Below are 16,745 nucleotides of genomic sequence, written 5' to 3' on the forward strand. Positions count from 1 at the left end.
TTTGATACGATGGTAGGAAGTCGGCACGTTTTCAGTAGTAGTCTTCTGTGATATTTTTGCATGTTTTTAACTCAGTAGTTTTTACGTGAGGTTTAACTTGGTGATATGCAAAACAAATTTGACTCCTGGAAAGGGGAGGGTAATCTGGAAACGTTGAATGGCACTTGCTTCAAGACCTCAGATAAACATAGGACCATGTTTCTCAACTGGGTGGTACAAGTATTCTTACGGGGTAAGTGGGAGAAGTCTGGGGGGTAGTAATTTTTTTTAAAGGGGTACTTTATTAAAAAAAAAAAGGTTGAGAAACACTGGATTAGCCCATAGCCCTTCAGTGCCAACACACAGGCTTCTTTAACGTGAGCTGATGCTGTACTTGATTAGCTAGTAACGAAAGAAGGCAGTTATCCTTTACAGTAGCCACCAGAGGGACATTATACACTTTACAGCTGTGTTAGTCCGTATCCAAATAAAAACAAGGAGAAGTCCTGGGGCACCTCATAAACTAACAGATTTTTGGAGCACAAGCTTTCGTGGGCAAAGACCCACTTCGTCAGATACCTAAGCTTATGCTCCAAATATTCTGTTAGTCTACAAAGGTGCCACAGGACTTGTCATTGACTTTACAGCTGCTGAAGTCATGCTGCAAAAGAAAATAGAAAAAAACCCCATGGTACCTAAAATCCAGTGTTAGGCTCTTTATAAGCATCTACCTATACAGAAAAATAGGCTGTGTCTACATTTGCATTCCTCTTTCAAAAGAGGTATGCAAATGAGGTAAATTGAAAATGCAGATTGGGTGCAGATTTACATATCTGGTGCCTCATTTGCATATTCTCCTTCCAAAAGGAGCTTCTTTCAGGAAGAAGGGTTCTTTCGAAGATGGGGTTTACTTTTGAAAGAGCCGCATCTACACTGATTTTGTTCTTTTGAAAGAATATGCAAATGAGGTGCCAGAGATGTAAATGTGAACCTCATTTGCATTTTTGAAAGAAGAAACATCCTGCAACCTATATACTTGCCCTTTATGACAATTCACCTTCTGGAAGACCCATATGGAAGCTGAAGTCATTTATGCGACAACAGTTCATGATGTTAAAGGGAGGGGGCAGGGGGAATTGTATACTGAGTCTTACATTAGTTGTGGGAAGGCTAACAAAAAATCCTTCAATGACACAAGCATCCTCCTGGAAAAATCTAGTCTCACTAACGTTTTAGGTTGGTTTGCAGAATAAGTTTTAAAATTATAACTGTCTGCAAAATGCTTACCTCTCGAAAAGAAACATTCAGAGAAACCTTTGGTTTTCCTATTACCTCAGACTCCATTCCCACTTTAACTATATGTTAATATCATAAAAAAATCTGTTTACCCAAATAAAATACTATAAAATCTGCAATCTAGACCCATTGTTTGGCATGATTAAATAGTGCAATTAGTATGAACCAGTCACCATAGCTACAGAAAGTGGGGGAGGGGATTAACAATAGTTTAGCTTTATGCACAGATTCACTCACCCAAGAAAGCTTTAAACCATATGCATTCTCAGAGGAAGATGAAGAAAAATCTACATGTGCTGGACTCCATTAGAGCTGCTCTGGACAGTTGTTCTTTTTTAAATGGCTGGGAAATGGACAGTAAATGGGAAAGGGATTTAGCACATGCTCTCAGCACTTTGTCCCATCAGCAACATTCCATACTTTAATTGGCTTTCATGAAATGTCCCAAGTGCAAATAAAAGCAGAAGCTCAGTGCTTTTTCAGTTCTCAGTAAGAGTTAGAAGCTAAAGTTATTTAAAGCAATCTTCTAGAAAACATTCCTAGTGCATAACCAAACCTGGAGGCTACATCTACGCTACAGAGATCTTTTGAAAGAAGTCCTTCAGGAAGATCTCTTCTGAAAGAGCTTCTTTTGAAAGAGTGCGTCCACGCACAAAAAAGCAGATCAAAGGAGTGATCTGCTCTTTCAAAAGAGTGTCCACACAGCCCTTGCCTTTCGAAAGATTGGGCCAGGGATCGAAGAATCAGACCCCACAAGGGCCCGAGGAGCATTTGCACAAGTTTTCTTTAGAAAGAAGTTTTCAAAAGGGGACGCTCTTCCTGAATTGGGAAAGGAAGAGCAATTGCAAAAGGAGTGCCGCATTCTTTCGATTTACTTTCGGAAGAACAGTTGTGTGTAGGTGCTCCCCGGGATCTTTTGAAAGAGCCCTCGTCTTTCAAAAAAATCTTTTGAAAGAACTTGCTAGTGTAGACACAGCCTGAGTGCTTTTTGCTGGGGTCACCAAAGGGTTAGTTGGGAATGGCACATATAGGGTACTGGGACAGAGACTTTCCAGTTGCTACAAAGTAGACTAGGTAGGTTCTGCTTGCCCAGGGAAAGTTCCCCCCGCCCCGCACAAGGAAAGGGGGCACAGGAATGTGACACTGTAAAATGATGTCATGGGCCATAGTGGTAGGGAAGCCAAAGATTACTGTAAACTTTGAAAGGTGGTTCTAAAGTGTCCATTTGTTAGTCAAGAACAGGAGTGATGAACTCTTGAAGACAACTCCATGCAACTCTGCAGCAATTTAGGAGTTTAAAGGTGACAGTGAAAATCAATGACAGACTTCAGGTCCAAACTGCACTAAATCCCACTGGAGAAGAATGAATTCGCTGTTTAATACAGCAATTACACAAGACTGCATGGGATGGTGTGACATGTAGCTTTGCCACTCTAAAAGTAAGGTTTTATATGTGCTGAACCATATCAGACATAACGGTGTACGTGAGTTATAGTCACCTCTCAAGCCCCATGATCTTCCCGGGCACTAATGGGAAGCGAGTCTGTACCTTTGCAGACAGGAGCAGATGGACTAACAGGCTTCATCTTTCAAAGTTAATGTACAACGCACTGCTTAGTTTAGATTTATTCGCACTGAAAACAGGGCAATAGATTTTCTTGGGGTTTAAAGAGGACAAGAAGGGAGACATAACTTAGGAATGGCGCCTTTGTGGATAGAAGTTGTATTCTATTGTTTAGCACCATAAATCCCAATTACAACAGAGCAGAACTTGTTTCATCTCTGAATTATTTATTCATGTAGTGAAGAGGAGAGTGTCTTGCAATTTTAGAAACACGGTTCTGGTTGTTGTGTTAATGTTGCAGTAATACAGTCCAGAAATAACCAACCAACCTACAGTAATCAACTGCTACCTAGAGGTATCAGCTTGCATATTCAAATGGTTGGTGGGGTTTTTTAACTTGACTATGAAGCTCCTGGGTTTTTAATGCTTACTTGAAAAAAGTAACTACAACATACTTGCAAATATTGCTTTGCCCTTAATTTACTGGTACGTTATTTATAGGCTCACCATATTTTTGATCTAGTAATACACAATACAGTAGACCCTCAATTTATGTGGGGGTTGCACTCTCACAACCCCCATGTTAGTCAAATTTCAGGCAACTGGAGGGAGCCAGGACACTGACCAGGGCAGCAGTCCTGATCACTTTTGTGGCTCCCCTCCACTTGCTGGAACCAGGAAAGTGACCAGGGCTACTGCCCTGGTCAGTTTCCCCGCTCCTGTCAGTGGCAGCAGCCGGAAGCTTAATTCTCAGGTGCCACCCCTGACAGGATTGGGGAAAGTCAGGCTGCCACCCCTGCCGAGCAATTTCTCGTACACAGTTTCCTCAACCCCAGTAGGTTTAGGTTAGCAGGCTTTGAATGCTCTTGTAACAGTCAAATGCCAAACACTTCACACAAGTTACAAGAAATTAAGATACCAGGTATGACTATATTTCCTGAAAATGGGTTTCTGATATTTGTAATGATTTGCTTGTACCTGGCTAGTAAATCTGACATTGGTAGAGATCCCATGAAGGGAGGTATTGTGAGCATCAGACTGAGGTTTTGGTGCTGGGATCTGTATAACTTAGGGATGTTAAAGTGGTTATTCATTTAACAGTTTTAACTCCTAGCTTGCAGCCCAGCCCACTACTCAGCCCTATGGCAGCCATTGGGCTCCACCTCCAGTCCTGCCACAGCCATGGGGTCCCACTGACTGGCCTGCTGGCCCTTCAGCAGCTGAGGCTGCCTCAGCACAGCACGGCCAGATCACCAGAAGGGGCTGGTTAAATAGTTAACTGTGAAGCATACCAGTAAGCCTCAGGTTTAACAGTATGCTTAATAGTTAACTGTTTTAACATCCCTGGTATAACTGCAGAGGTTTTTTCCAAAGGAAAACATTCATTTTAAGCAATGTTTGGGTACCACTTTAACAGCGTCTGATTCTCGATTAAGTGCGGTTCTGTTCCATCTTCACTAGAAGGCTGCCTATCCTGTTTCAGCATTTACAAGAACAAGGGGTTCACAGTCTATTATTCTGAGATATCAAATCACAAGAAGCACCACTAAGCAGTTGCTACAGCATTCAAAATTAAGCCAATGGTCTGGAAAAAACAGAAGACAAAGAATTACAAATATTTAAGTGTTCCTCCTTCAAATATATTTGGGTCCAAAGGCCAAATTAAGCTGTTTTACATTAAAATACATGTAGTCAAGTCTTCCATAGGTCCATTAATGATACCTCTAGGCAACAGACATGGAAAGGGTGCATCTTCCAATGGTTATTCTGTCATTTATTAATTCTGAAACATGAAAACATGAGAAAATAGTACGAGACTACATCTGTAATTTAGGGACTGGCCAAATCATTCAGAGGAGGAGGAAACAAAATGACAGCATAATGTAGATTGCATGTAATGTTAATTAGCGTCTACTAAAAAGGTGATTACACTCACCCCTCATTAAATGAGTACTTTACTTATGAGTACTTGCTTAAATGAGGGACACATATACTTACCTTAGTTCACTAGATGAGTGAACTCCCCCTGCTATTACGAGCTTTGCCCTACTCCTGGTGGCTCCAACCTGCCATACTCTGACCACGACCCCTCACCTGCCCCGTGGCATCCTGACCCCCCGTTGGCCCGCAGACTGGCCCGGGCAGCCTTAAGCCCCCTGCTGGCCCCACAGACCAGCCCCTGCGGCCACAGCCCATGGCAGCCTTAACCCCCTCACCTGCCTCACAGATCCTACCCGCCCACCAGATTTTAACTCTCCCTCCTACTCATGGCCCCAAACTGCCCCCCCCACCTTTAAACCCCTCCCCGCATGAAACCCAAGATTCTCTTACCTTTCAAAAGCAGCACCACATGCTGCCACTCCTTCGCCAATCAGAGACTTTCACGTGTATTTTAATGAGAATTTAGCATCCCTTTTACGAGTTTTCACCTATGAGCAGAAAAGTGGGAACCAATAGTGCTCGTATAGCGAGGAATGGGTGTATATGATTCATAGGCAAATGAAAGAGTTGAGGTGAATATACATTAGAATTGTACCATGTCAGTGTGTATTTTGACATTTGTTTTATTTTTGTAACATTTAATCTAAACTATCTAGGTGATCAATATACCTTGGATCACAGTTTGGCTGCTTGCTAAGTGTTATGCACATAGCCGGAAGAAAAATGCCAATTTAAAAATTATGAATCTGTTCCACATTAACTCATACTTACTAAAAGGATCCAATTCTGGGCTATGCATAAAGAGAAACATGTTTAACAAAGGTCTAATTCAACCCAAATATTTTTATTAAAAAACAAAGTACAGCATTAACAGACTGATGTGGTAGGAATGAGCTAGTGCAGAGAAAAGATGGACAGAACAGTGACAGATACAAAGCAAGTGTTACACCACAAACTTCTCCAATGGCAATTAAACCTTCTATCAATGGAGGGAGAAAACAGACTGCAATACCACTCTGTATCAAACAGGGTTTACTGATAAGTTATACAACTACAATAAGCAAGAGTGTGTGATACAAAATTTATTGGATACACATAAGTTGGCACAAGCCACTTATGTACCAAAAATGGCACAGCTTGTCATTTCTCCCTTTACGCATACAGGTGATATAAAATATACCAAGCAGGGGTGATATGATGCCATAAAGGCAAGGTAAGACATCAGAACAACATTCCTTCTAGTACCTGACCAGTCTAGATATCAGGACAAACCTTACATTCAGGAACCTGCAGTTGACTGGACAAAAAGGAGACTGGACGAGCTTTAAGATTTGCCTCACAAAGATGTATACAGGCAATTGTTAGAAAAGCATTCCCTGATATAGACTGTCTTCAGTTTATTTACATGAGTATAGATGGCATGATTTCCCTAGCTATAGGAAGCACAGCAGAATGTGAGCTAGCCCTGCTCTTTCACACCACCCTGCACTGACACAGCAGGCAAATGGATACTGTGGTGGGAAGCAGAGGCACAAGGTTTATAAGGGAGACAGTATTTCAAGGAGTTCCTATGTAGCCTAGATGTAGGGCATGAAACTCAATTGAGAGTTATGTGGAGATCAGTAACATATGACCAGTAGCTCATTCCAACAGCTCTACTTCCTGCAAGCTCATGTTAGAGCATACACAACCAAAGTAGTATAAACGTTAAGCAACCCTATGGCATTAAATTCTGCCCTCAAAATTTGTGCCAATAGGAGTTATTGGCTTCCTTTCATGTGCCTGCCTAGGCACAGAATTTAACCCTTGTATTATTTTTACCATCACTTTAATAGATAACAGCAGGTTATGAACTGTGCCATGTAGATACAGCCTTCCAATGTATCTATCGCTTGACCGTCACTCGTAAAGCACAGCCACTCGCTTGGATAGGTGAATTCGTATCAGATAATTTACAGTTTACTGTGCATGCTCCTGTCTTATTATTTTTAAAGTAATGTCATCTCTATATTGTGCTGTGACATCTCCAACAATGCATCTGTTTGTCTGAATGAAAGGAAGAAGGCAACTGCAAGGAAAGTATTGGGAGGGAGACTAAAACACAACCATTAGCACAAGTGTTTAGCCCGTGGCAGTTTTGCAGAGCTTATTTACATATACTGTCAGTCTTCATTTTGCATCTTAAGAAAGCTGGGTTCAATGTTACAAGAGTTCACGTATAAAAGCAAGTTTGATGGCTTCCTCCTAGTTCTGAGAGATCATCTGTCCACAACACAAAATGATTTGGTGTACCATGGTAATCTTTCCTCACGTCAGACTACCACCACCAAAGGAAGGTGTGCTTCCAAGTTGAAAATAAGCTGCATTATTGCCAAAGATCCACAGAAAATACGTGCACCTTACCCACATTACTGCCGGCTCTTGCCAGCGACAGATTGTGAAAGTGCTAAATAAACACACTCAACCAAAATAGGAGCTCTGTACTGTCTCTGTGCGAAGAGAACGTATGCCTAACAAATATTATTTACTTTCTTTATATACGTCAGCATTCACCATATTCCTGAAAGAACAGCTGATTTCTTAACATGAACACATTCTATTTAGGAACAACTATTTGCAAATTTCTTTTTGTTCTTTTATGAAAACATACATGGGAGCAGGGCTTATTTTTTAAAAATTATTGCAGGTGTAGTCATTCACATCTACAGAATAAACAGAATCCAGTAATAGTAATAATCATACTCCGCTCTTACATAGGTAGCCCTTTTCATCTTGGTGGATCTCAAAGTGCTCTGTACTGTACAAGCCAAATACCATTATTATTAAGCATTGGCTGGATCTTTGATTACAATTTCATAAACCTTCCGCTGCTTATTCCTCATTTGGAGCCCAGAGTCCTAACTGGGTTCACATGATCCAACTGTCCTTAACTGCTCTCGAGTTCAGTGGGAGCTCAGGAACTTGAGTTAGTACCAATGGTGTAGACAAACTGTGATAAACTGATGTCATGGGCAAAGGGCTAAGGACAACAGATGAGGAATAAGGAGCAAAAGTAAAATTCAAGGCACATCTGCACAAACTGAGAAGATTTTGTTCCTGTAAAAATGAGGAAGTGGAATAAAAACACACACAGACACACACGTACACACAGAACACAAGCAGAATTCTCTCTGTTGAGCATTCCCTTATGCCCCTCACCTTCCATGAGACAATAGTGGAATTTCAGAAAGAATCAAAAGCCCTCTGACCTGTTACCACACACTCAGCCTTTTCAAAATGTTACATTTGCTATTGAAGAAATAAACTTCCCAAAAAAATCTGTGCTGAGGGTTTCTTTCACTTTTTTTTTTGTTTTTGTTTTTAAATAAAAAAAATCTGCTCCACTTTGAAATTAGCTTTTGGAAATGGAAACAAGCAGCAATACGCTTGCTGAATTAAATCTTAAAATAATTTTGTATGCTATACAAATATACATCTATTCAACATTTACAGCACTTCGCTTCCTAGGTTTATAAAGTTCAAACTTACTGCCATTAATGTGATGCAATTACATAACTTTTCAGTTCAAAAGCTCTGGGGACATAGTCTTTCAGGTATGAATTCGCTCAGTCAGTGATGGGATGGAAACAATTGGATCTGCTAGTACAAAAATAGCAATATAAAGGAGTTCCCGGTGAACTAAATACTTTGTTTTTAATACGATCCATATTTTTAAGGAATCAGGGATAGGTTTTGGAGTGGCTTACGCAGTGGGAGCAGGGCTGAAAACTGAAGCTGATCCGAGAAAAATTTCAGCTACTAGGAAACCTTCTTCCTCTTGGCCTCCCTCAAATCTTTGTTCTCTGGGGGTTGTCCCAATGCTCTCCTAATTGCAGGGATCCGATAGTCCTTGTCTTTGCTCCACTGATGCTTACCTCTCTGTTCTTCTTCACTGACAAGTCTTGCCTCTTTTGAAGCGACAGAGACTCTCCAGTCATGGTCCTGCCTGCCTGTGTGGGAAGCAGCGAAAGGCATATCTGTCTTTCTTACAGTTTGATTGGGCTTGTTGGAATCTTCTGCCTTGGAGACACTCGGCTGCACAGTGCTGATCTGCCCCTGGTGGGCTGAAGGTACATCAGAGCCCCATGATGATGTCACACCTGGATTGTTCCGGGCTGATGGACTGCTAGTCTTGGAGGCATGCTCCTTCTCTGTTGCTTCTGCCCTCCTAGCCAATCTTGGATCCCGCGGTCTCTCTTGAGCTACAGGCTGCGCCGGTGTGGGAATAGTGACTCCTGTGGAACTCAAAGCTTGAGACTCTGGCAGCTGTCGGACTACTCCACTACCTTGTGCTGATGGACCAGCATTGGCACAGAGTTTTCTAGAGTCATTGCTGCTTTTTCTGTTGGTGACCTCACTCTGCCCCTCACTACCCAAACAAGTCCGCATTCGAGTAGCTTTCCCTGACAGTACAATCGCAGGAGGATAGGAGACTGCCCGCTGTAATGCTGGTCTGAGCTTCACAATTTTAACAGCATCCTTTTTGTAGTTTTTGTGACAAGTCTTGATGATAGCACCTCTTCTCTGAGCATCCTGTATTAGCTCATTCCAGTCTTTATTTTCCTTGAAGAAGAAAAATAGTTAGCAAACAGGAATATGCATACACAGGAGTCTCAGGACACATGTGGTTCCATTTTTACCACCTCGCTCCCGGCAGCCCTCATAGGATCTGTGTTTACACCTGGCTCTAGAAAGAAAGGATTTTTAGTAAAAACTTTATTAAAAAGTAATAAAGCATCCACTGCTATAGCACTGCTTTTAGCCACCACGGTACAAACTCAATCAAAATGAAAACTCCTGTAACTAGGACTGTCAGGACAGCAGTCCTCCCGTGTTGTTCAAGTACAATGCAAGAACATGGTGCGACTGCCCCCTAGTGGCGCAACATACTGTAACAATAGGGTTTTGAATATTTAAGGCAGTAGCATTCAAACTGGAGGTTTTTTTAAACACATTTGTCCACAGTTTCTGCATAAAAGACTCACTCAGAGAAGACTGACTATCCTGGGAAAACTGTGACACTATCTGTGCATTTGAAGGCATTTTGTGCATAAACAAACTAAAATAACAGGAAAAAGAGTCTATCTTTTTCATTTGTCGTCTTCAGCATTGCTTGAAATGTGTAAGTAAAAATTCAGACAAAAGTGTGATTTTTTTTTTAAAAGTTGAAAGTGTTACTTCAAAAATCTCAAAAAGGCATTTTAGCTTCCAATGGTTTGTTAGGCTGACCTTATTAGAAACAAAACCACCACATGTAAGGACAAGGATATCATGAGAACAGGGCCATTTTCTGATTCTCTGCTGAATGAGTCATGCACATCCAGAGTCATAAAACATTACAGGAGAGAAATGCTAGCTCCAGTACCTAAACTGTCCCAGCAATCCCGATTCTTATTACGATGCTCACTAGTAATTTCAAAACTGGCCCACTGCAGCACGCCTGATTTTAGTGGAGTAAGCCAATAACTTCCTCCTTACTTTACACCATCATACCTTGGATCTAGCAAATTCTGTAAGCAAAAGGGTGAATGAGACAACATCAATAAGCCAGTGTCTAGAACTACAATAAAACCTCCATTTATGCAATTTCAACTTATGCATTAATGTGAGTTGATATCAGCAAATGGAAGTGGCCAGGTGGTGCAGCGTGCTCCGTGCTGGTCTGCCCCCCGCCCCCCTGCTCCCCCAGCTGGGGGAAGCTGAGGAGCAGCCGTGCCACCGTGTTGGTCCACCCCCTGGTTTCCTCAGCTGAGAAGCAGCCATGCCAGCATGCCAATTCACACCCCAGCCACTTGCAGGAGCCAGGAAACTGACCAGTGCTGCTGCACTGGTCCATTGTTAGGCTCCAGTGAGTGGCAGGGAGCTAGGAGCCTGGTGCAGAAGCACCAGTCAGTTTCCTGCTCCCTGCCACTTGCAGGAACTGGGAAACCGACCAGCACTGTTGCACTAGTCAGTTTCCTGGCTCCAGTAAAGTGGCAGGCAGCTGGAGGTAAACAGACCAGACTTGCTGTGCCTGGCTCGGGGCTCCCTGCTGCTCATGGGAGAAGGGAGCCAGGTGCAGCCAGGATGGCGGACCTGTCCTGACTTACACAAATTTTGACTTATGTGTGGTTGCTTGGGCAAGCAACCTATGCATAAATTGGGGTTTACTGTAATGTAGCTCCCTTCTAATCTTAATTTGCACTTTCAGCTATGGTGTGAGAAATCAACTCATCCCAAGGTCTAGGAGGGTTTTGTCAGGAGATATTGTGCAGTTCTGCTAACAAAGGAAAGGTTCAGATCTGGAGTGTATTTCAGGCTGGGTGGGTCCTCTGTTCTTCTCCCTGACTGAAGCAGTCAGTAGGATTGATGAAGGAAGCTTTGCTCGTTTTATATTTTTGGCTTGGGAGGAAAGGAAGAAGAGGATCTGACACTTAGGCTATGGAGCTTGCAAGAGCTAGCTCTTGTAAGATTTCCCCCCCGCCCCAATATATTTTCAGTATTTTTTTAACATTAAATTTTATTGCATGTCTTTTTAGAGAGTAACATCTGCCTGGTTTGAAACAATGGGTCCAGATCTCCCTTCATAAAGCCTTCTGTGGCAGTGTATTACGTAAGGACAACTGATCCTGCCTAACAGAGCCAGACCATTGGATTGCTTTAACTGAGCCACTCTATTCCAACACAGACTCCTCTTTCACAACAAGGATGGGCTGAGAATGGCTTTCACTTTCTCATTCCTGAGCTGAAGTAAGAGGAAGAAAAGGAAGAGATTCACCAGAATACAACACTGCACTTACCATGAGCGTCTTCAGCCTTCCAAGGATGAAGAGGCTGAACCTGGCTCGAGTAATTGTAACATTCAGACGCTGAAGACTTGCCAGAAACCTAAATAATGAAACAAATTAAGTTGTTGTTCTATTTCCTCTAACACATTTAACTGAACCTTAGGTCTTATTTTTAAGAAATGATAAAAAAAACAAATGCTAGCTACAAAGAAGGTGGCTTTTCCTCCATCCCCTGTTCCCAACACAGCAGCCAACCCTCTGCTGAACAAAGAACCTTTGCCATCTTCTATGAGAACCTGTGTAAAAGCTATCTAGTTCCCCCAGCTTTCACTTCTGGTTCTTCCCTTTTCAATAAGGCCTCCAGTGCCCCAGGTAGTCACTAATGCTCCTTTCAGCATAAAACAAATCTCTAGTCTTCCTACTCCCTTCACCACTTCAACTGAAATAGATTGTTAATATTTGGAATGATTAATGTGAAAATGTTCTATTTAATATTTTAACACCATGCCTGAATTATTTATTTATTTTAAGGTGACCTGCAAAGGAGACACACATTGTTCACATCATTTTTCTTTTGTCTCATGGTGTTTTGTTTCCTGTCAGGTATTTTTGTTCCTTGACAAAAAAAAAAGTTTTCACATTGGAAATTTCAGCTGTTATCTTGAGATCCAAGCCCTCTGCTCACTACAAAAACTACAGCACAGACAGCCAGGGTGCAAATTTTCCATAGTACTCTGTCAACATGGCTGGACCCTGCTTTGAAGTGATTTAACACTTAGGACTTGTCTACATGAACACTTAGACAACAGCAAAGAGGGAGCAGGTGAATCTATCCCACAACAGTCTTCTGTAGTCTGTCCAGGTGCACCACTGCTGATGCATGTTTAAAGTTTGTTAGAGTGCTTTGGTTTCAAAGAGGGCTAGATCAAAGCAGCTTAATGAACTGTTAATGTATTTCAGCAGCATCCCCATGGATAGACAAACTGCAGCCAACCACTGTGGTTGTAGAGTGGGCTAACTGTTTATGTAGACAAGCTGTTAGAACTTAAGAGCATCTTGTTGCCAAAGCAAGGTACAAATAAAGCCTCACCAGCTGAATGAGCTCAAAACCTTTACAAAGGGGCAATGTGAAGGAAAGAGGGGTGTCTTGAAAGCCAATAACAGAGCCAGAATTACATCTAGCATCCATTGTCAATAGTTACCTGGATTAGGGATTCTAAAACATATACATTGCTTAGACCCAGATTTCAATGGGGAACGGCCCATCTTTCTCTCCCATTCATGCTTGTGCAGACTACCTCCATGACTACATACGATCCATTTAGCCCACTAGCAATAGCTTATGGGGAAAACTAACATCAGGGAAGCAATTTACATATTTTTATCCATCTTAAGGCAACTTAGTGGGCAGAAACGAACAATTAGCAGTGCTAACAGCACGAAGAAAGACACAAAGCCATCAGTTACCCAAGTATCACCTTTAGCCAAGTTAAGCAGACAATTAGAATGGCAAACCAAATGACACATGCAAGTTCACATGGGCTCAGTTCAGATTGTTACAATAGTTTGCATTTGAAGATTCAGATTTAATTCCCTGCTCATTACAGACTGTCTGTATGATCCTGAACAAATCACTTAGCCTCACTGTGCTTCAGTTTCCTTCTGTACGAGGATAATCCTAACCCACCTCAGAAAGATAACGAAATGATAAATACATTTAAGATTGTGAAGTACTTGGAATTCCAATGAAGAAGATAATTACATAAAGAGTTATGTATTTCTATGACACCGTCTGTCCAGACCACTTTTAGGAGATCAGTGTGGTGGGGTAGGGTTGAACTGAGCACTAGGATGCTTAATTTGACCAATAGGGAAGAAATACTCCAGACTTAGATACCATCTTCCTTGTATTCTCTTAATGACATTGTTCAGCAGAGAGAGACAAGTCAAAGAATAAAGTCTCTCTAGGGTATCATCGGATGTGAGATGTCAAGTCACCAAGTTCTCTGCCCCCACCTTAAAAAAAAAAAAAAAGGGCAGGACATACCCAATTGACCCTTGTGTGCTGTTCGCTCGTACACATGTCACTATAATGCAGTCTTTCTGTCGACCCTGGAACCCATCAACTGTGTCCACTTCCCCCACTCTAGGAGAGAGAGGAATTGTAAACTGTTTAAATTTTCATGTTTGGTTTCTAATCAAGTTCTTATTTCAATAAACAAAGGTTAATGTGTTAAAATAATCCATGCCGTAAATTAATGTTTCTAACAAAAAGAAAGAAAGAAAGAAAGAATATAGTGCATTACCCTTCCTTCAGAAAACATTGGCTTGCTTTTTTCAGATGCAAAGATTATGCCAGAACACTTTCAGGTTCACTGTAGTTCAGGAATCATTTGAAGTGTGTTCTTTAATCAGCTTTATTCTGAACAGTTGTATAAATCAGAGCACATAAAGAGGTACACACTAGAGAATGGTACCAAGGACCTCACTGCAGCTAGTAAGAGATAAACTTCGAATGATGCTTGTGCCTGGTAATAGCTTAACCATTTGCGGCCAGTTGTTAATATCTTTTCTTAGCACAAAGTTTTTACCTTACTGCAACACTTGGAGAAAACAGTGAAAGGACTCCATCCAGAGGATTTAGTCCCAAATTAAAACCTGTAGTGTAATTTTACCTGTTCTTTCCAAACTCTCGGTCCAGTTCTTGTTGAATCATCTTTTTCTGTGCACTGTAAGGGGTTATTATTCCTATGTGACGAAAACCAATATCGTTCTTTTTTTCTTTAATCAATTTCATTATTTCCATCACAAGCTTCACCTCCTGGGGATTAGCAAAAGAACTGAACAAGACAAAGAAGAATAAAAATTAAGAACCACTTACTTATTGTTAGCTACCTTTCAATTCTTTACGGACATGCTCTGATTTACTGTGCCTCTTCATGCTTTTTTCCATTTGACACCTCTGGATGCATGATCCTGCAAAGCACTTACAAGCAACCAAGACAGGACTGACATACATCGTTGGGGAACATCTCCTGTGAAAGGCTGCTTTTGGTCCCATGTGAGCGTAAATGTCTGGGAAGTTATGGGCAGGGGAAGTGTGTGTCTTGTGGAAGCATAATCTTAGAATTCAGTAGGGAGAAAAACTTGTCCAAGCTTGTCTTAGCTTGTTCTTGTCCTACCTTCAGGAGACATATAAAACAATTGATCACCATCCTCTTTATGACAGCGCTTAACATATCTGAAAGATTTATCACATTCCCCCCCAGCTACCTTCTTCTCAACACTAAACACACCCGGTTTCTGTAATCTTTCCTCCTAAGTCAGTTCTTCCAAACCCTTTTTTATTTTAGATTCGCTGCTCTATATTCTCTCCAAATTGGTTAAATCCTTCCTAACATGAAAAGCCCAGAATTGAAGGCCCCCAACTGAGGCCACAGCAGTGTCAAGCAGAACAGGACCATTCACCCTACGCCTTCCATAGAGCACTCCTGGTAATACATCCTAGAATGATATTAGTCCTTTTTCGCAGCTGTGCCACACTGCTGCATCTCATTCAACTGTTGATCTATTATAGCTCTCAGATGCTTTTCAGAAGTCCTACCACCTAAGTCAATTACTCCCCATTTTGAAGTCACGCATTTGATTTTTTCCTTTCTAGGTGAAGCACTTTCCACTTGTATTTACTGAATTTCATCTTGTCGAATTCAGGCCAGTTCCCCGTCCTGTCAAGATTCCACATTCATATTCATGTCAGATGAAGCCCTATTATTGTTCATATCTTTCCTTCACATTGAGATAGCTGGTAGTTGTGTCTTCATAACTCTTCCCCTAAGAAACTGCCAGCTCTCCTGAACTCCTTTTTGGAACCTCATCTACCTGGTCAGAGTTTATTCACTGATGATACAGAACAGTTGCAATACCAGTCTGAACACTGCAGTGAAGAAAGCATGAGGAGCAAGACAAAGCAGAGTTAAGTCCAAACAGTCAGTGCCACGTGCATTTTGTTGAGAAGACAGCAGGACTTTAAACAAAGGGGATTGGGATTCTCTTTTAACATATATATTTTGAATATATATTTAGACCTGCCTCTGGACTGACTCTCCACTATATGCATCTGATGAAGTGGGCCTTTGCCCATGAAAGCTTATGCTCCAAAAATCTGTTAGTCTAATAAGGTGCCACAGGACTCGTTTTTGCAGGTACAAACTAACACAGCTACCCCCTCACATTTTTATATCAAATACCAGATTTGTGCCCTGAATAACTATATCTTCCCCACTGTTGAATGTCAACATCAGCTCTTTAGTTCAGAGTGTTCAGACTATGCTGAGGCCCACTGATGTGGGGAGGCGCAAAAGCACGGGGGCCTGGAAATCCTGGACTATACGGACCCTTTGAATTGCTGCTGGCGCATGCTCGATGTGGCTGATGGGGGAGCCAATGCTGCAGTCCAGACGGTGTTGAGGACTCCCTGTTCTCAGCCCCACCTCTTCCACCCAAGGTTCTGCCCATTCCAGGGGCATGGAGCCCTCCCCCACCTTGTCTTGGGCCCACAGTGGCTGTCAACCCCACTGGCTATGTTCCACAAGTGAAAAATCATTCTGCAGTTAATTATACAGCAGACTTAGACTTTGATGTAGAGGAGAATGGAGAACTTACTCATTATCCCGTTTCTCATGGCCATCTGCTACGTCAAAGACTAGGTATGGCTGGAAGAGCCAATCTGAAGAACATCTGCTCTCTTCTGTTTCTCTGTAAATAACTGTAATTATCACCACTGCAACCATAAAGAGTTCTGAGATTTCATACATAACTTAATTACTATGGGTTAAAAACTGCGAGAGGCTTTCAGCTTCTCTTTGTGATCCTGTACCTCCTTACGCTATCCTTGTATACCAAGGCATGAAACTGAGCTCTTGGTTATAAAGCATAAATGCAGTTCCTCTCTGATCTCTGTCTGCTGGATAGATGTTAGCTGGAAAGCGGGGGGAATAGATTCCAGAAAGGTGTCAGCTCCAGTCCCATGGAGCAGAACTACGCAGCCATAGAGAAGGGATGCCTAGTCATGGTCTGGGTCCATAAAAAACTGCAGCCATACCTGTTTGGTTTGTGCTTCACTGTGTACACTTAACACTCACCCCTGACCTGGCCAATGA

At 41.9% G+C, this 16,745-nt stretch overlaps 1 protein-coding gene across 4 annotated transcripts in view; it reads right to left on the bottom strand.

Annotated features, from left to right (window-relative positions):
- Nucleotides 1–5,605: 5,605 nt before the first annotated feature.
- The window catches only part of SETX (senataxin), a 57,712-nt gene continuing 46,572 nt past the window's right edge, over nt 5,606–16,745 (bottom strand). For 2 of the 4 annotated variants that reach the window (XM_075015038.1, XM_075015037.1), the window contains 5 exons: nt 16,249–16,341; nt 14,262–14,426; nt 13,634–13,732; nt 11,599–11,686; nt 5,606–9,382 (listed from right to left, as the gene is read on the bottom strand). In XM_075015038.1, the coding sequence (XP_074871139.1) occupies nt 8,579–9,382; nt 11,599–11,686; nt 13,634–13,732; nt 14,262–14,426; nt 16,249–16,341 (1,249 nt within the window). In that variant the 3' untranslated portion in view covers nt 5,606–8,578. Of the gene's footprint in view, nt 9,383–11,598; nt 11,687–13,633; nt 13,733–14,261; nt 14,769–16,248; nt 16,342–16,745 lie in introns of those variants that run through there. The other 2 variants (XM_075015040.1, XM_075015041.1) reach the window with 2 other exon arrangements.

The sequence above is a fragment of the Carettochelys insculpta genome, chromosome 21 (assembly GCF_033958435.1).
Source record: "Carettochelys insculpta isolate YL-2023 chromosome 21, ASM3395843v1, whole genome shotgun sequence".
Classification (NCBI taxonomy): Eukaryota; Metazoa; Chordata; order Testudines; family Carettochelyidae; genus Carettochelys; species Carettochelys insculpta.